At 41.3% G+C, this 24,562-nt stretch overlaps 2 protein-coding genes across 2 annotated transcripts; both read right to left on the bottom strand.

The window, feature by feature from the left end:
- Window positions 1-2,878: 2,878 nt before the first annotated feature.
- LOC139199248 (forkhead box protein D2-like) lies at window positions 2,879-3,778 on the bottom strand. Its single transcript, XM_070828293.1, has one exon. The coding sequence runs from the start codon at window positions 3,776-3,778 to the stop codon at window positions 2,879-2,881; it is 900 nt and encodes a 299-aa protein (XP_070684394.1).
- A 7,762-nt stretch (window positions 3,779-11,540) lies between these two features.
- On the bottom strand, window positions 11,541-14,794 carry fdx2 (ferredoxin 2). Its single transcript, XM_070827843.1, has 5 exons — window positions 14,591-14,794; window positions 14,202-14,253; window positions 13,063-13,169; window positions 12,878-12,965; window positions 11,541-12,794 (listed from the first exon to the last, which is right to left on the bottom strand). The coding sequence occupies exons 1-5, from the start codon at window positions 14,775-14,777 to the stop codon at window positions 12,638-12,640; spliced, it is 591 nt and encodes a 196-aa protein (XP_070683944.1). The 5' UTR covers window positions 14,778-14,794; the 3' UTR covers window positions 11,541-12,637.
- Between the last annotated feature and the right edge of the window lie 9,768 nt (window positions 14,795-24,562).

The following is a 24,562-nucleotide window of genomic DNA, read 5'->3' as shown; positions in this document are numbered from 1 at the left end:
TAGCAAATGTAAGCCTGCAAACATGCTAATCTAAGTTGAACATGGTAAATATTACACTTGTTAAACATCTGCATGATGACATCGTCTTTGTGAGCATGCTAGTATTAGCATTTAGCTCAAAGTATTGCTGTGTTTAGGCAGACTAGAGCCTCCTAGGGCAGCCAGTATGACTGCAGACTTCTTGTTAATGTATCCAGGAAAACAGTAAGTTACTTATACTGAGGGGATTGTCCAGAAAATGAACTGAAATTAAATTAAAAACTATTACAGACACCAAAGTGATCAAGAATGTATTTTATAATTTGGGTGAAATGATCCTTACGCTCATGTAAAAAGTTCAGTTGGTTGGTGCAGGGTGGGAAAGATGGCAAGGAGGAAAACGTTTGCTCTTGATCCGCCTCTTTATGTCGTCTGTTGACCCTGCAGTTTGTGTGGTGAAAATGGGCGAAAACATGCAAAGCTCCTTCGCTGCACAAAACGCAGAATCTACACAAAGAGAAATCCCCAAATGTGTTAGATCACTTAATGGGTGAGTGAGGGTGAGCTGGTTACGTCATGTCTCCGGCTCTCCGGTTTGGGCCGCTGTCAGTGTCCGTTCCTCTGGAGGCTAAACACAGCTGGAGAAAATTGGACTATTTTTGCAAACTTCCCATTTTTTTGCTTTTGTTGTGGTTTTATTTGAAGCCGTGGCTATAATCAGACACATTTGCTCCTAACACACATTCACAACATTGAAAGAGAGCTGAGGATCCATCAAAGCAGTTCTGATCGTGGATGCTTGGATGAAAAATTGTCATTGGAAATGAAGCAGATTGTCACCTTTACCTTATGTTCGCCTGTCATTCCCTCCCTACCTCATGGATTTTTTTGTTTCCAAATATCAAACTCACTTTCTTTGTCTTTTGCACAGAGGCTCTTTGTCTTTTGTTCGTGCCAGTAAAACAAAACATTCCACTCTTTCAATAAAGTCTTTTCTCTTTTTATACAGATGTGGATACATTATGAGCTCATGGAGGGCCCTGCTGTTATACGTCTCTATCATCTGCCCGCTCCAGGTTTTAGGGCTCGGAGAGGGGTCCCCCTTTTCTTCAAATATACACACTCCATCATATTTCTTGTCACAGACCGCATGCTGCAGTCCCACTCAGGGGCTCTGGCTCACACATCACTGTCTGACATTAATGGGCCACACTCCATGGAGATAATATGGAGTGGTTTTTTTTTTTTTTCCTCCAAAGAACAGCACTGTGAGCGTGCATGTGCCCTATAATTGAATTAAAAAGCGAGTGTGCCAGGAAAAGCAGAGCTGCTCCCTGTGGGGTTATTTAGGCGGAGGGCAGCTGTTTACAGATGGCAGAAGAGCGGCTCTGAGCCACGTCACACTTACGCCAGCAGCTACATCCTGGAAGAGATTTCCTCCACACATTTACAGTGTTCTTCAGGAGTTGATTAAAGTAGTGCAAAAAAAAGAACAGTTTCTGCCTCCTTTGCAAGTCTGTGTTGTAACGTGGACTTAAATTGAATTATCTAAAAAGCGTGCGTTGATGGACCGAAACAGGTGAGCCTTCACAGAAATTCTAGATGTATTGATCAAAAGGTAAAATACTGAAAAAATAGGAGAAATTGCATGGTTATATCATGAGGTTATAATATTCCAGGTAAAGGTTGGATTTTCTAGTAAGGAATGTTACTTCTCATTAACGTGCCTGACAAGACGACACCTAATCAAATAATCATCACACTGCAGATTTGTTCTAATCTTTCATTTCTATTCATTTCCACAGTTTTGATTTGTGTTTGTGTCGCTTGCTCACACACTCTATCTTACAAATGTTGTACTTTTTAAATTACTCTCAAGTAACCACAGCTACCCGATGGCATCAGTTCAAATAAGCAGTTACATATTGCACTGACAAGAAATTGTGTGATGAATTAAAATTTTAACTCCACTTGAAGCTACAAATGAAATGATGATAGGATACAAGAAAAAGAGCAATTCTGCATAATGACTCTACTTGTAATGTCTCAGTACATTTTGATGCTCATACTACATTTACAGTAATGAAATAAAATTAGGATTGTGTATTTTTCAGTTGTTGCTTCTTTCACTAAACCACCTGAGTCCTTCCTCCCTAAATGCAGGTACAGTTTTACACACACATATTTCATTATGGCTAAACAGACAGAACCAAGTATGTCCAACTAACTTTTAACTTGTGTACCTGACTGCCTGATGATCAGATGTATTTCATATTCCTGCTGAACGTGTGCTACTTATTTATGCTCATCCACAGCAAATTAACGTGAGTTTTACTTTCATTCTTAGTGACAATAAACCAGCTGTGGTTCAGTGATTTCACATATCGGGAAAACTACTTTTTATTCTTTATAATAAATTTTTTTATATTCTTAACTCTAGTGTCACAAAATAAAAAGGCCCTCTTATTATTATGATTATTATTGTTGTTGTTGTTATTATATACGTTGTTTGGATTTTTGTGATTTCATTTTTTTCAGTGTTGTGCACAAGCTTTTCAATGAAGTCTACGGTTAAATTTCGTTTTAAAAAAGTCAATTAAAATGTAGAGAGCTTGTAGCTTTGGTAGGTTCAAGGGCTGCATCAACGCATAATATCTCTCTATAATAATCACATCTAATTCATTAACTGTAAATTCAATCACGTTTTATTCCAAACATATTTAAGAACTGTAAAATATCACTTATTCAAAAACATTTGCTTCAAGAAAACCAACTGCTAAAAATACAGTGGCCTGTTTGCAAGCTTAGGCCATCGTTAAAAACTGGAGTCTTTTTTTACATAATGTACATGATGATTTGTCCTCAAGCCGACAGGAAGAGCATCCAGTTCGTTATCACGTTATAATGAATTAGACGAAACTTTCATGACCCCAGTGGGAAAAGTGGGCAGCGGAGAAACCTGGTAGCAGGGGATTATTCCGTGCAGCGACACGGGGTGCATGAACGTGGAGTTTGGAGGCAGCGAGGGGACAGCTGAGCCGAAGTGTTCAAAGGTTACACAGGAGGGGAAGTTCTTGGAGAGGAGAGAGGAGAGCGCAGGTATGATGCTGCGCGCAGGTGGGGCGCCGGGACTAGTGGGGGAGTTTAAACGACCTCTTCTGCCCTGGTTGTGGTACAAATCGGGGCCCTGGAGACAAGAAGCCATCCTGTGCGCTCCGAGGAGAGGAAACACGGGCACCAGGCCGCGCTCCTGCGCCCCGGAGTCCTTCAGCGCTTCCAGATAGAAATGCTGCCTCTTGAAGCGTTTCCTCCGCCGGAGAAAACTCCCGTTTTCAAACATATCGGCCGACATGGGATCCAGGGTCCAGTAATTGCCCTTCCCAGGGTTCCCAGGCTCCCGGGGCATTTTGATGAAGCAGTCATTTAGAGACAAGTTGTGACGGATTGAGTTTTGCCACGCGGGGAACTTCTCCCGATAATACGCGAAGCGCTGGCTGATAAAATCACATATTTCGCTGAGGGTGAGTCTCTTCTTCGGGCTCTGCAGGATGGCCATGGTGATGAGAGCGATGTAAGAGTACGGGGGCTTCACCGAGGCGGCTGTCCTGCCCGGACCATCCCGTAGCCGGGCTGAAAAGTCTCCCTCCTCCCGCTCTGAAGGGCTGAGGGATGAAGCGCTTTGCTCCAAGTTGGAGTTCGCCTTCCTGAACACTGAGGAATCTGCGTCCTGATCGCCGCAGGCTGCGTGTCCCTCCACGTCTCTGTCCGTCTCGTCCATGAGTCTGCAGTCTAAGGTCATGGTCCAGAGCGTCCGGTGGCGCGGCGGCCCCAACAGGCGAGATCAGCGCCTGTGTGGGAGAGATCAGACAGACCACCCTGTCCCCTTTCATTCAGAAAAAAACAAGCTGCGCATCTGACTGCATCTTTGACTTCCAGCCTCCCACTCTAAACTTTCTCCTCCTCCCCCTCCTGCAAACTGTGTGTCTTCATCTAAACAGCACACGCAGACCTGAGGCAGTGAGCTCTGAATGAAGGTATGATTGTTAGTATTAATTGATTATTCAGAGGACATGATTACGATAATGATCCACTCATTACAAACATCTAGTATAATTCTATTCAATGAAAAATATTTTATACACCAGTATTATGCAACACGTGTTACCTGTGATGTCTGTTTTACACAGGTGGGGGGGTGCTTGTCTTTTTCTTTTTGTTCATTTATTTATTTAAGATTGTAGTATAATGTCTTTTTACTGGCTAAAAAATACTCCCTCTGTGCGCTGATTAGCATTGGTGAAAGAAGTATTCAGATCCCTTACCTATGTTTAATTATACCACACTGTAAAAACACAGAAGCATTTACTAAGCCCGGCATTCAAAATCTAAGTTAAGTAAAAGTGCACAAGCAAAATAAAAATGCACGTTTTCATTATGTAACATTATATAATTTTCCTATAATATGTAATATTGTTATGAGTAATTGTGTGTAGCTGCTCCAGTGTGCAGCAACTTTTAACTTTAAATACTACTGAGCAGTTTAATCTATAGATAGAAATTATTCGTCTTTTACAAACTGCTCATGATTTATATGAAAACGACGTTTGCCCCTGAAAAGTGTAAAGTGACATAGCATGACGATACTCAGATGAAGTGCCACGAAACTGCACTCCAGTGCAATATGTGAGTAATTGTACATAGTTACTGTTCATTCTGTCTTACAGTCGACGCTGAAATGACCACAGCACGTACGGCTGTTTTGGATTTAAATACACTTAATGTAAAAATGAAGCATGCACATTCATTTTACTGAGCTTGTTTCTATCCTTTATGTTCCTGGCTTACACAGCGCTCATTTCCTTCTGTGATCCTCAGTGCCGGATGGTTTGGCACCACTGAGGGAGGCAACTCTCTCACTCCCTCACTCTCTCGCTCTGGCTGGCTGTTTCAAATAAGAGGAAGACGTAATCCGTTTTGAAATAATAGCTGCACTGTATCAATTCGTGTGAGGCCACCCACTTGGCAAATGGGCCTGTACTGCAGGGTGGGCTGAGGAAACTGTGGGAAGTCTCATTAATGAACAATTCTTCCCTGTACCTCTATATATATTTTACTGTGATATGTGTACTCGTAACTATACTATAACTATACTATTTTATAGTCACTGCATTTTAGTAGGGCATTTATATCAAGAGCAGGCCTTCCTTATGTACCTAAAAAGCACCATGAAACAAATTGGATGTTTCATACGGACTTTAATACACCAAAACTCATGCAAGCTCACACAAATAATCTATTTTTTCCTCTCATAGAAAACAATTAGTTCAAGTAAGGAAACGAGTGCACCAATTAAACCAACAACATGCCAAACAAACAACGAGAAAAGAAACAACCCCCAGAAAACAAGCACAGTTAGAAAAATGATAAAGACATTGAAATAAAATAACTTCATTTAACGTGTGCAACTAAAGGTGCATCTACTGAACTCAGCAGGCAGTCAGGCAGAAGTAAACTGTTTTGCAGTTAATAACAGTGGACACAGCACTGAGCACAGGTTGCCGTTTTTGGTCCTGTACAGAAATAACTTTCTATTGCAGCCATCCGGCCCTGCACACCATTACACACAAGCAACATTGAAGCTACTTAGATGAAAAACCGTTAACAATTATGACCAAACTTTCCACTGAATGTGTCTACTTCTTACGGCAGGCCTTCACTATTCAATTCATTTGTGCAAATGATTCTCAGCTCTGCTACAAACTGTGTGTGCTCCATCAATATAACCCTCTTTCTGTATAAACAGAGGAAAGCTCCCTCATTTTTCAAGTGTTTTGCTTTGTTTTTCCCTGATGTTTGCAGCACTTTTAGAGCAACCATAGAGCCAAAGGGGATTAGTGCTGCTGCCTGAGGGACAACACTGAAGAAGAGTCAAGTAAGAAGCTGCTGCTTCTCCTCCATGTTTGCATCCACATCTGGAGTGGTGTGCCGATGACGAAGAGCTGCAGGAACCGAGACTGTAGTCTTGAATTGTTGTGCGCGAGGTTGTGTGTGTAGAGCTTTGTCACATGTGGACATAAAAACCTTTGCTCTGTGTGCGTTCCCTAGGTGGTGTGTTTCCGCTGAGCTGAGGTCAGCCTCACAAAGTTTCCACACTTGCGGCAGCATGAGTTGGAGTTGCCCTCTTTCCGAGGGATATGCCAGCAGTTGACACAGCGCACTCTGTACTTCTTATACCTTCAAAAGACAGAGAAAATATACAGTGATTAGGATTTTTTATGTTCAGGTATCCTGATGGATGCTGTTTTTATCCAGTCCTCACAAACATGTATATGTGAAAAGTCCAACTTCAGGGTCACTGCAGCACTGATTCAGCATAGCATCATTCCTCTTTTCTCAAACAAACCGGTGTTTGTGTGTGCAGGCTGAGATTATGAAGCACAAAACACAAGGAAATGAACACATCGACAGAACATAGATCATATAGTCATCCTCTAATGTAAGCAGTTTGTTTAACATGTATTAAAACATTTATGACTACATTCTTTGAAATTTAGCTGTACTTCACAATAGCAGGCCCCTGTAAGTACTTTGCCATGTTCACAAATACAACAGAGGAAACTGTGAAAACCAAGGGTGACAATGAGCCAGTAGCAGAGCTGTTTAAGTATTATGCTTTAAAACTTTGGTCCATTTCAGCATTTATGGTTGGCCATGAGTGTGGAGTTGTCAATTTTATAGAGTTGTTCCTCATTTGTAGAATTTAAGTTGGTGACAATTGATGGGTAAAATAACCTTCTGACAAATACGATGGGCTTGGAAACCAAACTATATCTGGATATGATTTGTAATTGTAATTTGTCCATAATAATTAACTTTATGGACAAATCATTATGGACGTCACTGTAACAACTGATGTGGAAAATCAACCTCTGTGGAAAACCTCTTATTTCTGGTAGTCTGCTAAAAACACTAAATTCCATTAAATTGAAACGTGGCTTTAGGATCCCACAGTGATCTATCAGATCAGTCTTTGCACACAGTTTAATGATTGTGCTTTTGAAATATCGAACAGCCAGCAGTGTTAACCTGAGCTACCTTATTCCACAGGCGTTACACAGCGGAGTCCCGTCCTCTGCATCCCTCCACATGGGGGTCTTCCTGGTGCAGCATGATGCACAGACTTTACCCTCTGGTGAAACAGAAAAGAAACGTCTCTTCACTTGTTACAGTCATTTCAAACTGAGTATACTTAAAAAGTTACTTTCGAGCAACAGTTTATCTAAATAAAGGAAGTACTTCTAATGCAACCAAAACTTTTCTGGGAATGTGCATCACATTTCTGCAACAATATTAATACTACTGTATGACCTGGAGGAGTATTCTGCATTTTTTTCTATGACTAAAAAAAACAATAACAGCTAGTGGGTCAAAGGGAACATTTTCTCAATTGTAAAATATACAACTACTCATCCTTATGTATATTGCATGTTGAAGTTCTTTGTAACATCTTTGTTTCATTTCCCCGTTAATCACTGACAGAACAGAGCAAGGCTGTATCTCTGAGTGGTGGAGGCACAAACTTCTTCATGTTTCTTTTTGATCAAAGAAGAACGTATGCACTATTCAAATTCTGAGGGTTTGTTTTTTAATTTGTGTTGGTGAGGAGACTAATGCTAATCACCGCGATTAATTTGAAATGAATGAAAAGAAACTTTAATAGTGCTGTCCTGGAAATACAGCGACTCAAAGCACTGGCTGTGCAGCTGATTGTCACCTGTTGAAACATATATTCAGTCTCTAGGCCTTAAGGGAACTAGTTGATACTCATTAATGTCTTAGGATATTTACACAGCAGTTTCCGTAAACACTCAAACGTGCACCACCTGTCCTGAGAGAGGCCGTCAAGGCAAATGTTGTGATGTGGTGGCGTCCTCTAGTGGACACAATGGGCATTTCATGCAAATACATACATGCCATTATTTCTATTCACTATTTTAACTATAGACTAGTGCTTCTGAAAATCCATTTTAAATATGTAGCGTGGCAACATTTACGTTTAGAAATTATTACAATTATTTAGTTAATATATATTATGTTCTCTATTTGCTCTTCCTGCGGTTGTTGGAATTGTTTTTTATCTGAATCGAGGAGCTGAGGAAAGACTGTCATGTTATGCACATTTAAAGCTTTCAGAGACGAGGTATTTTCTCCTCTATAATGTGAATAAAATTGACTTGACTTCACACAAGTCATATGTATTCTATTAATTAGATAACCAGTTTAAATTGCTGTCTAGAGAGCCTGTAAAAATGTTAAAATAAACTGACACTGGTGTCATTGAATGGTGCACAGTATTCAAGTGTTACTCACTGGAAACACTGGTCATCAAGTCACTCTCCTCTTCCGAGCTGCTAGTTTTAAGAGCTTTCTGGGACGTCCGTGTCCTCAGCCTCGGTTTTCTTCCACTCTTGCAGAGCTCCTTGCTGTGATGGTTACAAGAGCAGCATACACTATTAGTGTGTGTGAATCTAACTTGCTATAAGTTTCCATCGCCATCCTCTAACTTCTCATGAAAAAAATAAATAATACCTGTACTTTGAGGTAATGAGGAGCCGACACTGTTTCCTACTGTCATCCAGCTCTGTGTCCATCCTGAACGTCACTCCCTGGAAGTCTGGGTCCTGGATATCAGCACTCCGGCTGGGATGAGGCTGTTTTCTAGGAGTCTTGGTTCTCCATTGTTGGGTAGATGGATGAGCGTGTTCCTCTGTTTGCACTAGTCCGGGCTCTGCTTTTGGTGCAACAGACTGTGAAGGGTTTGTTTCTCCATTATTTCTTGAAAATTTCAGTTGTGCGACTGGAGGGGATTTTTCCTCTATGGAAGCATGTGTACAGTCTGGTTTACGTGCTGTGATTTTGTCATCTTGTTTTGAGAGTGAGCAACACTTCTCTGTAGCGCTAAATGAGAACGATGCTGATTGTGAAGAAGGCAGGATGGAGTTTGGAGGGAGCAGCTGGGTGTCACATGGTGGCTCTGTAGTCCAAGCTAGGTTTGCGTTGTGGTCCAGCGTTATTGCTGGCTTTGACAGAGCAACAGTTGCATCTGCAATTGAATTAAAAGTCAGCTGGATATCAAGGGATGCATTGGAGATGTGTGTTTGAGACAAAGCATTTTCAGAGAAGGTTTCATTCAAAATATCCTGTTCAGAAGATAAACAGTTCTTCTTACACTCCTGGTTCCACTCCAGTTGTCTGTGAACACAGAGGTTACCCTCCTTTTTGCCTCTGTGTTGAGAGGAAGCTGTAGGATTTTTCTCCACCAGCTGCGGTCTAGCAGTGTCTGTTTTTTCAGCAGTCTGTGAGCACTGTGGTTCATAACTACTGGCTCCTCTGCTGCAGTCCCCTCTCACAGCCTCCACGGGACTGGCAAAGGGCCTCAAAGTGCATTCAGCACTTACACAGTCACCTCCAACTCCATTATCTGTTACATCTGCCACTGCACTTGATGCTTTGTCTACTGAATGGCTTAATTTCGTAGTAGATGACACTGAACTTGGGTCCGACTCGTCTATGTCACTGTGATGCAGGAGCCTCTCACACTGCAGGTTGATCAGACTCAATACTTTCCAGGGGCTGTTGCGTTCAGGACGAGGCTCAGCCAAAGTTGTGACCTTGCTGCTGTTACTTTCCTCATTCACTTTTTGCGTCTCATTACGAGGCGGCATACACGACAAACTGTGCTCGCAGGAACTACCAGAGATCTGAAACAAATGTGCATCCTCTTTCTCTTTTTTAACTATGACAGGGGCTTGCCTGGAGGTCTCATTTAGCCACGTGGAGGGTGAATTTGAGTCAAGGAAACTGTTGTGGATGGGGGATGCCAGCTTGGAAACTTCTTGAAAGAGATAGAAGAGTGCTGAGTGGGGGGCATCATGCTCCACTGTGCCCTGGTTTCCCTGGATGAAGGCAGCTTGTGTCCTTGGTCCTGTGCTCATGATGAGGCACTGTCTGCATCATGAATACAAACAAACAGCTTTTAGGTCAGTCGTTTCCAACATGGGGTTCACGGAAAGATTGATCACAGATGTAGGACACAATAAAAGCAGAATCTTGCCACGAAAACTATGCTTAGTTTTTTTCCCCCTCTGGCCAGTATGTGTTTTTTCAAACAAAACTCTCACGGAAAAAACTACCGTTCACTTGAACTGCTCACAACTCAAAGACTTGCAGCCTGAGACAAGAGGTGGAAAGGTCGCAAGCTAATAAGGTTGGGAGCCATTGTTCTGGTGAGGCTGAATGGGATTTCAAACTTTCAAATACCACAGTGAAAGCAGTAAACTAGGGATGCTGCTGGGTTTAACATGTTTGTTACTGTGGGCAGCACTGACAGTGATGATAGACTACTGAAAACGTGAGCTTTAGGATAGTTTTGTTAAAATGTTTAATTAGGCCCACATTATTACAGCCTACATGGGTTAACGTGAGTCATCTCGTGTCATTTCCCCTCTGACCTAACGGCCCAGCGAGGTCAGGCTGTCATTTTCCTAATAAACAGATATAACAAGAAGCAGCCTAATTTAAAGAAGACGTATTTTTTATCAACATATAACTAATTTAACTCACCGGAAGTAATGTAACAAAACGTGGAACCCTTAATGTAGTTTAAATGTGTTTCAGAACACAAATGTAGCACTTGTGTTCTAGAAAGTTGTCTGAATTCGACTGTCGCGAGCGCAGAATACTGATACACCATCAATGCGGAAAATCACTGAAATTATCGCTGAAAATGTATATTCCTCCGCCTTTTTCCCCTCTTATTTGTATCAGTGCGCTACGACTTCGACTAGTTCTAAATGTTTAGGTCCTCTCAAAAAAAATCGAGCCATGGTCGATTTGGGAGTGCTTTCTTTAATGGATCATCCCTATGGGCAACCCTAAGCATATTGCTTGTAGTTTTATGTAGATCAACCAGAGCTAGAGTTATAAACGGAGATCTTAAGCTGGCCTTGTAACACTCTTGCATCAAGTTCACAGATTCTTGTCCTTGTTTTTGACCTGTCATGGCCTCGGCGGCTAACCACGTCTTTATCATTTGAAAAGGACAGAACAGTTCAATATGTGATCAAGATCTAATTCAGAATATACAGTCCAGCTAGCCTAGTTAATCTGCCCGCCCTGTGCACTAGCTTACTGTTGATGCTCACCTTAGATCTCCACATCGATCACCACCTAAAAGATGAAGTGTGCCAACTCTGTGGGAGCTCAGGCCGATGGAGCAGTTTCCTGTGACTGGGTCGTGTTTTGGACCGGGAGGAGTTTCGCGGGTGTTTTTGGTTTGCTAGATTACATTTACACAGAGTCCCAGTTACACTTGATAGCTGCTGCAAAGCACTTAAATCACTGTTTATACATTTGCTGGGTAAAGGTGCAGATTTGACAAACGATGACCTCCTGCTAATCATGCATTAAACTGACTAATTGTTTAGTTTGGGTGAAAACTTCCACCTCTGCCCTCTTATGGTGAGTGCTTAAGCTTGCTGGGTAATGAGAGCAGTGTCCAATGACTTTTTAAAACGGCTTTTATTGCACAACTTTAAATATTTGCAATTTGTAAGACATAATATACACAATTCACTTACATTTGTGCGTTAGTTGGACAAGTACAGTAGACTTAACAAGTAAAGAGTAGATATGGTAAACTCATCCCGTAGTAACGTGAAGCCCACCGGCTTCAGAACAGACTCGCCACCTTCATCTTGCTCTGGTTTAAAGCACACCTGGATCACATCAACTAATCGCGCCTTAATCACCAACACCAGTGAGGAAGTGCTTTAAAATGCATTTTCCATCTCACACTTGAAACACAATGTTTAATAGTGGATAAAATGTGAGCTTCAACAGTTTGAATTCAGATTATCTTTCCTCTGTTAAGCTTCCAGCACCTCTTTCAAATACTTTTCTTCATAATATATCGCTCCTTCTTCTGTGTCTTTTGAGGTTTATGGGATTTAGGGCTAACTATAGTCAGTGGGTACTTATTGATAAGCCATCACAAAACCTACAAATAAACTTGGTGCAGAGAAATGAGAGAAAATGCTATGCATACAATATCTGGCAAGTGAATTAGGGTGACAATTATGGACTGGTAGAAATGACTACAAACATCATGTTGGGAAACTTGTGCGTATATGAGCTGTAACAAGGAATGTTCCACTTAACACAAAGATGAACTAGGTTAAAACTTGCCTTGCAATGTATAACACGGACATGAAATGTCTGTTAAATTGTCTGGTGTTTTAACAAAGAGCAGTTTGTGAGACTGAATGGTGTCTTGATGCTGGCCGGAGGACACTCCACGTAAATAGTCAGTTATACATCAGAGGTTTTGTCTTTTTTTTTTTTTTTGGTTTTCTGGAGTAACCATTATTTTCACCTTCAGTGTGACTCTCATAGTTTCTGGCTCAGCCTAACGTCCTCTACAGGACTGTCCTGCTACTGGTTAACTGTGGAATTTGTCCGTCTGCAAGACGTCTTGGGGATCGCTGCAGATTTTACTATCCCAGCGGTGCATGTGTTCACGGTTGCCTCCTCATTCAACCAGCACACGTGGTGTCGAGCTTACAGTGCCACCATTTTCCCATTTTTCTCCAAATCATCATCAGTGAGGTTTGGGAACATGGCCGTCCACATAGAAGTTCCTGGTGACTTTGGGCAAGGTGAGCTCCATGCCATCAAGCTCTGGAGTGATAATGATCTGGCATCCCAGCCGGGAGTTCTCCTGAAGCATGGGTGCCATGTCCAGCATGTCGTCCTCCCTAGAGTGCCAAGGGATCCGTCAGCACATTTGTTGAAATTCAAATGTCGTTATTAAAGAAGATGTCATCTGTGTCAGACCTACCTCTCAACAGGTTCTGGCAGTTTGTCAAAATAGGCAGCATGCACGTAGACCTGACATGTTGAGCAGGCCAGCGATGCCTCACAGGCTCCTAAATGAAAGAGAAATGCAAATAATGAGCAAAGAACTGTTAAAATCACGCTTCAATTAAATATTTCAGAAACAGATTTAACTGTGTAATTGCTCACCTTCCAGTTCAATCCCATTCCTCTGAGCCAGATTCAAGACATTATCTCCCACTTTGGCCTTAACTGGGATCCTTTGGCCAGATCGATCTATATACACCACATTCACCCTAAACAGGTCAGGTAAAATAATTTACACATTCACATTCTGCTCTTAGAGTAAAGTGCTTGGATTTGGCCAGTATTAACCAGTACAGTGTACTTACAAATTAACCAAAAATATTTTTGATTAAAAAATAAAGAATTCCCACCCAAAGAACATAAACAGGCTTCAGATGCAAAAAATATATACATAGTGTTTAAATGTACAAACTTGGACACACTGGTTCTATGACAAAAATGTTTTCACGCAATGCCACCTTTTGGATGGGTCATAACCTTAAACTTCTGCGGAAGCCCACATTAAACAACACAAACATTCTCCAATTGCCTACATTGAATTTCTGTCAAACTGAGTACTACTAGTCAACATTTTCTAATTAATGTAGGTACACATGTTGTTATTTTAAGCATTGGACAAAATAAGATGGTTTTCGGCCCAAACATGCCCATAACAGGAGGTAAAGACAGACGTAGGAGGCAGCTGTGGTCTAATACAGAAAGTCTGGCATTATTGGGGGTAGATTTATGTTGTCATAAACTACTATTAGTATTTTGTCAATACTAAATTGACTGTGCTGTCACATCCCTTTTCACCCTCAGTAAGACAAAGCCCTTTAAAATTATTTCTTCTGACTGACCTCGCTGAAGGACATGTGTGCACAGGAGGAGCCGTGGATCAAACCACACGCTCTGCAATGAATGGATGACCTGCTCTGCTTCCTTATCAACAGCAGCCACAAATGTTGCACCAAAGATAAGAATGCTACTACAAATTTAATCAACGCCACTGGTTTAGACAACTACCACCTTTTCATTAAGTCAGGTTGGTGAAAGAATGCAAAAAAAAAGAGGCTCACTCAGCATGACTGTGCAACTATTTGAACTCTCTTCCAATGAAGATAAACTGTAGCCCCCTCTGACTTGGACTTTGCAGTTTCTATGTTTGTTTATAGTAGTAGTGCAGCTGTATGATGTGATCATTGATTGATACTAACCGAGAACACGGTATCAGCTCACAATAAAGCCCCTGATAAACTTACACATCCTCAGGGTCCTCTGCATTAGAGCTCCCCTCCTCACTGTGGTACAGTCCTTTGGAAAGAAGAAGCACAACAGGACTGTGAGTGTTCCTGCTGACGGCGGTGGTCCGTACCGGATGTAAGTAATATTTGACTTGTTGCACAAAGTTTCATGAGCCAATCTGGTGATGCATTTGTGAAGTTACACAACTGTTAATGAGCGGACTCGACACCAAAAACAGCTGAAGTCCGTCGACCACCGACAAATCACAGTTGTATTAACACCTTAAAGTTTGTTTTAAAAAAGATGACGTATTACCACTTATTCAGACTTATTGTAAACAAATAGTCCCAAAAGAAGAACCAGCCTCCGACTGAGGCTAAAGCTGTTAGCAAACTGCATCACTCACCTATACTGGTCTGCAAGTGTCGATTAATCGTCCGGAAGTTATCAAAGGAACCCCTCCTCTGTAGATTAGCCACACTGCTCGCACAACCCTTTAACCTGTAGAGGGGACATGTGCTACAGTCCGGTATAACTCGAGAAAGTCTCAAAGTCAGCCCCATGCTCGACCGGACTGCAGCGGAGGCAGCCATGATTCTGTTTTGGTCACATGTTTGAAAGCGTCCAATGGGAGAAGAGCGCTGGCGTGGTGACGTCTCTGCTGTGACGCAGTAGACTGACAGCAGAGGGCGCTGCTGCGTCACTCACTGCGCAGAGAGCAAATAGTTAAAGAGCAGGAGGAGTGGCAGTAAAAAGGCCTGACAGTATTAACAGCTCTGATTATTTAGAATGAGCAGTGTTAGTGTTACTATACATATAAATATATTATTGGATAATTAATATTTATTTATCAACATGCAATCTGTGCAAGTGTTGAAGCTGGCTGAGGAGGAGTTAATTCTAACAGCTTTGTACAGTGTTGGGCGTTTTAATCTCCAACAAAGTATCATATTTAATAAACTGAACGTGTAATTTGAATGTAATATCTTACTCTGAAGTAAGCAGTAAGTAAAGCTGTCAGGTAGTGACGTAAAAAGTACAATATTTTCCTGACATTTCATATATTTTGTATTCTTTTTTATTTATTTAATTCATTATTTTAATCCATTTGACTAAGGAATATTGTCTGTAATGTCATGAAATAGTTTACCTTACTTTGCAGTGTTAAATTAGCTCCATCTTAACTTGCATCACTAATGATATTCAAATATTATAATGGATAACAATATTGTTTCATTTAACTCTAAGATTTTAGACTCTTAACATTTAATTTAATCTGAAACCACAACTTTTACTCATAATGTATGATCATTTTTACATTGTGGTTTTGCAGTTTTTTCTTGCTTTGCATGAGCGAACTAAATTTGGTGCTCCTGTAAACCTGCTAAAAAAGTTTGATCTCTGGTTAAAGACGCAGCTCTGCCCATAGCTCAAAAGATGCAGAATATTTCCACCACATCCCAGTCAGTGTTAAACTGCACACCCACCAGTATCACACAACAGTAAATATACGTTCTGCCCTGTCTGCTGTAGAGGAAGACAAACCTCAATATGAAATCTGATGCAGACTGGCAGCGGAAAACTGTTTTGTATGATTGAGACCACTGGTGTGTGAAGAAAGATAAGAGGAGGCAGGTGAAGCGCTGTTTTCTCTCTCTTTCTGTGCCTCTCTGTCTTTGACATCCGTTCGCAGAAAATGGATGTTATCTTAAAAAAATGTGAGCTATTAAACTTAGGCTACAATCCCTTTACAGAGTAGTAAAACTCCCACAGAGGAGCACTGTGTTGATATTTGAGATGTGATTTATGGCCTTCAGTGGCTCTATATATACTCTATACACTGTGTGACCGATGAGCTCGTCCTCAGGATTGCACTACAACTTTTGTTTCTTTTCTTATCTGTCCTTCTCATGTCTCGTGATGATCTGTACTTAGGGGGAAAACCACTCTTAAAGTGGGTTTTAAGATTTCTACTAACCCCCTACCAACCCCCACCCCAATCTGGATCTGGCTGCAGAGTTTCCTTCCATCGCCATAAAAAGTAAATGGGGCACTTTCATGTCTACTTTTTTATATTTTATTGCGAGTGCTGGGAGTCAACCCACTGGCATATAGATTATTACACTTTATATACTCTAAATCCACATAATGAAACACCATTATGCTTTCATGTATGAACTCTCTCTCACACACACCTGCACAGGATTAGTATCCAGGGACAGTTTACCTGTGTGTCAGTGGAGTCTGTGAATTTACAGCACTTACTATGTCATCTTGTCCTCGGGTCCTGCAGGTGTGTGTGTGCATGTTTGCAGAGGTGTGGTGGGTGGAGGTTGCTACAGCCAACAAGGGTATGAGGTTGCTCCGAGCCTTTCCTGCAAATTACATTCCCCCCACTCCCTGATGACTATGCAGTACAATAACTCATGCACCCCCACACACACTAATACTTCTTTAAGCCACTCACACTGAAATACTTAAACAAGACACTTGTTAAGAAAGACTTGCACTTGCAGCACACACACAGCTAATAAAGTCTTGCTCCAACACGCGTCGCTCACCCAGAGCCAAGCAGCAACGGCATGTGTGGACATTGTAGCAGTGATACAGCGATCTATCTGAATCTCCCCAGAGTACACATATGTATGTGCACAGTTGTGTTTCCAGGGACAGACAAAGCATGGAAAACACAACATTTCCCAGCAGTCCCTTGAGTGCTGTACAATCACTCCCATCATAGCATCATCATTAAACCTTTCCCACCATGCCAATCACATCAGAATTGATTATTGTGAAGCCTGATATAGCGTATTCATCTCTTCCACTTTGTTGGTGCATTGCAAATTAAAAACTATTAAAAATACATCAGCAAGCTAAACTATTGCACTGGATGACATATTCCTCTATTTCAAAGAACATGGGTACTGTAGTTTATTAAACCGACATAGGCCTGCACGCCACCCTGCTGCTGTGAATACCCATCAGAGCCCTTAATGCAAATTATTCCACAGCTGAAAATAGTCCCCAGAAAATCCCGTATTCATTCCAGTTTGAGAAACTTCTGCGAAAAAACCTCATCCCCAGCAGTTTAGAGTAATAACTTCGCCTTTCTTAAAAATGGAACTATAAATTCAATACATGCTATTAGTTCTGCATCTTCATTAGGAACAAAGGGCTCGGCTGAGTGCTGCACACCGGGTATGAAAGTCAGAAAGCATTAAGGGATGAGCTAACACATTGTTGGTTTTGAGCATTTCATTGGAAGTATTTATAGTAAGAAAAATATAGAATAACATCAACCTTATTCTTTAAATGTATCTCTTTCCTGATGTTTGAAAGGGTTTGGAAGCTTTTCCGAGCATGTCAGTGAGCGTGAGTGTGACTGCAAATATCTGTCGCATGTTTGCTCTCTGTCTGTATGTACATTTTAGTTCCTCTATTTGATGTTGTGTCTGTCTTTACTGTAAGTACATCATCAGCTGTGATGATCTATATTAGGCCACTGTGCTGAGTGACAGCAGCTGAATCATTTCATTTTATTTGTTTTACTTCCCTCCTATGGGAACAGTCTGCTGGGAGATTTTAAGCGAGTTCAGAGTTTGAATACTGCATGGGGAAACTTTGCCCTTAAAGCTGTTTTGAACGATATAGTCAAGCGCCAGCATTGTCAAACATTTACAACCCAAACCCAAATTTTGTGATTTCCTGTTTTTAGAAAGAATTTACTGCTACCATCCTGCTCAGTTTGACCTTAAATGACAACAGGACATGTTTGAACTACTGTAACTGAGTTCCATTTTATGCTATCATATCGTGTTCATCTTGATGAATCTTGAAACAGCACCTGTGCATGTGCGTACCTGTGGTTGTGCACATGAACAGCATTATGCAAGCCGCGTCATGACTCCCTTCTCTCAGATGACTCACACAAACTTCTGAGAGTAACTAATTAGAAACAGGCTGAAAAAAAAGTGCCCCTATGCCCTGTCATGCTTTGCCTGTGTGGGAATGTTTGTCCGTCAGTCAGACAAAAGGAAAATTTACCATCAATGTGAGTAAAGGCAGCAGCCTGGGAGCTGGCGTCATTTCAGTGAAAACAGCTTCTGAGTCAAACTCTTTTAATGTTTATGAGCCTGGGACACTTTCTCTATAATGTGTGTCACACATTTAAATGTATGAACACTCAAGGGGTCTCACCAGGGCTCAAGGTTGTGCTGAGTTGTTTGTAATTAATGACCTTTTTCACCCACCACATTAAAAACTGCACAATGGCCAGCAATGATAGTGTTTGTTTTAGCTTGAGGTCTGGATGTGGTTTAGTGGTTTCAGTCTGTGGGCTGAGAGACGACGGTCTGGCCTGTGACAGACAGCGCTGACCACTGACTGTTGACCTTTGACACCAGATAAAGAAAGGCTGCAGAGAGAGGTCAAAGACTTGGGAGGTCATGGAGGTGCAACGAATCATGTCAACAAATCCAAAGACGCCAAGGAAGTCATAGGTCCATTCCAATTATGCTTTTTTTTGTTGCCGAATTTGGCAAAAAAGTTTGTGGAATGTGGATCAGATTTTAACATGCAAACATTTATAGAAAACGGCCATTTGCAGAGGAGTATACAGTATGTAAGTTAGTCAGATTTCTCCACATTTAAAGGATAAGGCTAGTGACAAGCTACAGTTTTGTTATTTTCAACAAATCCCATTTAAAGATCAAAACAAAACAATGTTTTAGTCTCACGATACTTCCAGCCTCAAATCCATTTGTTCCGACTGAAAACACAAATCTTTAGAAACAGGATACAAAATAAATACTTTCAAAATGTGCTTTTGTTGGGCACTATTTTATTGGCATTAATACACATTAAGGTTAAGAACATCTGCTAAATGGACTTTGTGGTCAGATTGCTTTAAACTTGAGTTTACGCTAAGAGGTAAAGCAGGTGTTATTCTGTACTTTGTCAATAAATCCCATGAAAATAGCAAAACCAACAATGAATCAGTTGATCTCTCGTTGCTCTCTGACTATATATGCTTTCATCTGTGGCACTCAGCCCCAAACCCATTCTTTCCTACTGAAATGAGTCACAACTCTACTTTCATTTCTAAGACATACTCAGTAATTTCCTTTAACAGCTGGGAGCTCTGGTCAGAAGAACGTTACTCATACAGGAGAGAATAGTGCATTCTGGGGGACAAGTTTAAGCAGAGGATTAATACACAATGAGTGATCTAGTGTGCACTCACAACAGGACAGTGTACATGGGATTGAGTCAAAATCAACTACAGCTCCTGTGTTCATGGCAATAAAGGAACATGTTACCCAGCGTAATACTGGGGCTCACTGCTGTGTTTTTAGTAGTTTTTTGACAACAATGGAGCTCTGTGGAGGAATAGGCTGTATCAGGCTTTGGACACAGTTGCGGTTGCTGCATTCAGTGCTTTCCGAATCACGGCCAACCTTTCGATCACTTAGTGGTTTCCAGGGAAACATCTGCATTCTGGGACTGGGAACATCACATTGCGAGCCGACCGCAGGCACTCTTCTGTTGTCATGGCAGCAAAATGATTGATTGGCTCCTTGGGGAAGGAGAGCAGCTCCAAGCGTCCTCTCTGCTGTGTTGACAGCACGTAAAGATCACTTTTACTCGGACCAAGACTCTCTGTCTGTGCGCTTATGTGTGCGTATGAAAGTGAGAGTGAGAGAAAGCACAACGTTATGTAAATCAACCTACAACATCTGCATCTGTACGCACGCCCGTGTAAATCCATATTTATGTGTCTGCATGCACTTTCGTCCAAATGAAAATGATTGACTGCTTGCCTGCACGTGTGTGTATGTGTGTCTGTCTGCTCATGGAGTTCTGTGTGTTGCTATTAAATTACAGCTGCAGCAGCGACTGTAATTGACCCCCCATGATCCAGACCTGGTCTCTGTGAAACATTTAGTCCAATGTCTCTCTGGAGACTGAGAGGTGTTAAGTCCATGACAAAACTGGCCTGTTTCACTCCACATGATCCACGTACCACTTTTCATTGTGGCTATAAATTGTCTGTATTTCAACACTTTTTTTCAACGTGAGTAATTAGCCTTTAGAAAATGTCATGTCTCTGGTAACAGTTGTTTGCTTTTACATTTAGAGGTCATTTAATTGAAAAGAAATAAGTCTGAGTGTGTGCCTTGGTGTATACATACAGAACACTACCACACTCAGTCCCACCTAAAGCAGGATCTGATAGAGCACCAACTCTTCCAAAATCACGCTCTATCATGTACATTCTCTGTCCTAGACTCCTAAAGGACAGACAGGGAAACTAAAGATTCAATAGGACAGTTTATTGGAGGAATTTATATTTTAAAACGGTGAGAAGTTTACTCGTTTTCTACTTTTAAATGAGGTGCTTTTGCTTTTTTTAAAGGATGCACAGGTCTCCTTCAAAACAAAAATGAAACTTCCAAGAAGAACAAAATAATTTCCATGTATGGCATCAGGCTGGACATGCTCCTGAGTCTCTGGTTATTATTTGAATTTGTTAGCCACACTTGACGTCTTATCTTTGTCTCGTTGCCTCTACAACTTCTATGAAAAGCTTCACTCTGGTATCAGACACGTCGAGACTACGTGCATCATTTCTGCTTGTCCTGGCTTACCTCACTTCTAACTCTCTTTTTCATCCTCCATGGTCTCTCAAACTAACCCCCATCCCTCATCCCCCTTGTGACCAAATCAAAACACAAGCACAACTATTTTTTTAAATGAATCAGACTGACATATCTACAGAGTAGCCAGTCTAAACAGAGTTATCAGTGCTGCTTGCAGACTGAAATGGCCTGAAACAGCATGAGGCAGGAAACCTATATTGTGTGTGGCTCAGATATTATTTTATTGTTGCATAACTTATCAGCAGCCAACAGTGTTTGTGCATAAAACTTAGTTTTCCATGAAGACTTTGTGACAGCAGTTTTAGACATTTATTCGTCTCCTTAAAAGGTTACAAAGTCCTTGGGAACACATTTAAAATCCATCCGTGATTGATTGATTAAATCTGGATCTGATCATCATTCATGGTCAATAGTGAGCTTTTGAAAGAGCCACATCTGTTCCTAACCATTAGTTTCGTATTAGTTGCCGTGTTAGAGAATTATAGTATATGGTTTATTTCGTTATCCAAGAGCTATGATGTGGTGTGTTTGTCTTTGCGTGTGTGTGTGTGTGTTTATGTTGTTTGTGTGTGTGTACTGCACATGTTTTGGTTGTTGTCTCCTGCCTGGACAGTAGAGCACTGTTATTATCTGGGGCTTGTGTGTCTTTTTCATTGCACAGCAGAGATGATAAGAGACAACTCAGGACGTGTCGTAGGCGATTCTGGGATGTGTCTCTGTCCATAAAACACACATGACCATTCACACTGACACACACACACACACACACACACACACACACACAAACAGTCCACAAATAACTGGTTTAACGTGTAATCTGGCCCCCAAATGTGACACTATAAAAACCAACACACTAATCTATGGTTTCATTTGAACTACTCATTACAGAGCTTGCTACAGGTTTCCTGATGAAAACTGCAGCTTTTCGTGAATTATCCAATATGAAGGGGCACTGAGTCCAGAAAGGTGCGTTGCTGTTGAAATTTTAAAATGTAACACAGTTGTGGACACCACAAATGAAATTCCACACATCTGCGAGGCAGAGCTCAAAACTAGAGTTAAGTTAGAAAATTTGAATTGTAATTTGGGTGAACAAAATTTGGCCCTTTAAGAGGTTATGTGAAATCTCAAATTAAATAATTTTTGACAGACTAATGTGGGGAATTTCCTTGTACATGCATATGTCATGTGTATTGCTTGGCACCTCATTCGTGAGGTACGCAGATCATCCTTGGCTATCCTTCCATCCTTTGTTTTGCAATGGTTTGAAGAATCCCAACATGCGTGTAGTCATTTGAAATTCTGCATACAAACAACTCCTCCTCAGTTTGTTTTGCAGTTTTGAGATGAAATCTGTGCTGACAGAGCTTGAACGAGCTGCAGAGGATTTCGTCTTCTGCACTGCAGATTTAATCTAGGTCTCCCTCTGATGTTGGAGTTTGTACCGAAAGCTCTGCTGTGGTTGAAGAAATGTGAGAAGATTAGCCACTCCAAGCTGTAAGAAAGCTGTGATGATTTAAGATTTAAGCAACGCTTAAGCAAACTTAAACAAAGCCTCCGTTCTTCTTACATCTCATGGGTTTATTCAGCAGGCTGGAAGAGGATTATGATGGGACAGATTTATGAGGAGATGGATCGGAGAGCGTGCAAGAGAAGGAGAGAAAAGGCCCAAGTGGGTTAAATGAAGCTCAGGGAAAGTCATCTAGTTCAAACAGGCACCAAACTGACATTACGTCGTGCTTTCAGACCAGAGAAGTCCGGTGAAAAATATATTGTATTTCATGGTAGGATCCAAAGAACAGCCGAAGCTTTCATTCGCTTGAGATGATAATTTGTTAAGTAAATGAACATTACACGGACAATCGTATCGTTATGAATGTGCTCACTTTGTGGAAATGATTAATGGTCCGTATGATTTACATTATGGAAATTATCACAGACACACACGCACGTATCTTCCTTCCACTGGCTTTTCCCTCATTTTTACTCACCATTTCGTGATTTTTGAAACTAATTGCTTCACTTTATCTCCTACCATTGATCACATAGTACCCCTTTTCTTGCGCACTCCACACTACACGCACACACACACCCACACACACACATACACTTTTACACCAGGACAGGGAGGCGATGATAAAGGCTTGGCAGGTGGCCGTTGAACGGTCTAGTGTGGTTGTTCCTGGAAAACGGGCAGCTGTGAGCGATATTGCCTCAGCCGAGATGGTGTATCTGCACTGGGCAGCTCCTGTCACCGCCCTGTGTGAGTTATTACTCCTGCGTTTCCTGCTGACACGGTCACAGACACACTTGCTGTCAAACCAATGATGTATACATACACTGTAAAGGCACGAAACCAGAAGGGCTTTTGAGTCACATGAGCCTTTAGATCACCTCTTTATCACCATATAGTGAAGAGGATTCACACAGACATACAGTATAGCTGTCCCCTCACAAAGGAGTAGCACCAAAACCAGACACCGCAGGAGGTGACGTGGTGTGAACAGATGTGTCAGACACTGTAGACACGCTACCAGTGTGTCTATCATTGCAACGTTGAGCCAGTGCACCATCCAGGTTTAGTCACCCGCATTCCAAGACATGATCACTCACACCCACACAGCACACATCTAAACAAGTAGTCAGATGCAGACAGACAGAGAAATTATCATACAAACCTCTGCCATACACACATTCATACATGGGGTCCTTTAATTATCCTGACGCACTTACCTCATCCTCTCTGTGAAGTCTATAAGGCAGCACCTGGTCACATTACTTCATGAAGACTAAAATAAATCTGCGCATACACACATGTAAACAAGCAGTCAGACTCTCGGTCAAGTCAAGTCATGTCAGTTTATTTATGGATTATGTATTAAAAAATCTAATTCTGAGAGTACAAAAAGTTGATATAATAGGCAAAGATAGTTAAAGTGAAACTTAACAGATACATAAATAAAAACCTGAATAGACAATGTTGTAAACAAATTTTAAAAAAATGGAGAAGATGATGACTGTACCTTTACTGGAAGCTTAGCCACAGAGAGCGTCTGCCAACTCCATGGTCGTACAGTCATTTGACTAAAATCCATTTGGTGATCTGGTTTTAAATTAGTTGCTGCCTAGATGGGAGTTTTATGTTTCATCATAGGGGCTGAATGGATGAAAGGGGAAGGGGGTGTGCTACACATTCCACTGACAAGACAGATTTACAATTTAGACGAGTCTGATAGTAACCCGCAAACGTGTGGAAATTCCCTGCATGGAAAGAATTCTTTATGTGACTCTTTCACTTTCCTCAAGGCATTTCCTCAAATGAGGCAGGGTGCTAGAGTTTCTCAATAGTTGGTTAGCTACAGGTTTATGGAGCCCCGAAAAAGCTTGTCAAAAAGGTTATCAGACAAGTCAGAATATCAGTTTTATTTCCTCTTTTTATCTGTCACTGTCTAATTTTTAATTCCAATCATTGTCTCCTTTTTATCTTTATCTTAGATGGTCAGTCATTTATCTGTTTTACCATTTTCCTCCCCACATGTCCAGTTTTCTTAAGCTTAGGATATATAATGAAACAGACGTGCCAAGTAATTGGTCGTCAGTAGAAGAATAGACATGGCTTGCTGGCTTGACTGGTAGCTAAACATACTGAGGATCAGTCTATAGAGCTGCTCAGCTAAATCTAATGTTCATCATATAATTACAGCAAACAGTCCATGTAA

The sequence above is a fragment of the Pempheris klunzingeri genome, chromosome 3, assembly GCF_042242105.1.
Source record: "Pempheris klunzingeri isolate RE-2024b chromosome 3, fPemKlu1.hap1, whole genome shotgun sequence".
Taxonomy (NCBI): Eukaryota; Metazoa; Chordata; class Actinopteri; order Acropomatiformes; family Pempheridae; genus Pempheris; species Pempheris klunzingeri.
The sequence above is the reverse complement of the archived record's forward strand: the minus strand, read 5'-3'. Positions and strand labels throughout refer to the sequence as shown.

Bases quoted from the DNA above. Each gene is read 5' to 3' on its own strand.
- LOC139199248 (XM_070828293.1), bottom strand. From the start codon at position 3,778: ATGACCTTAGACTGCAGACTCATGGACGAGACGGACAGAGACGTGGAG.
- fdx2 (XM_070827843.1), bottom strand. From the start codon at position 14,777: ATGGCTGCCTCCGCTGCAGTCCGGTCGAGCATGGGGCTGACTTTGAGA. The intron at 14,254-14,590 runs GTGAGTGATGCA...TTCTTTCCAAAG, and splicing joins ACACTTGCAGACCAGTATAG to GACTGTACCACAGTGAGGAG. The intron at 13,170-14,201 runs GTAAGTTTATCA...TGACCTGTTTAG, and splicing joins GCAGAGGACCCTGAGGATGT to GGTGAATGTGGTGTATATAG.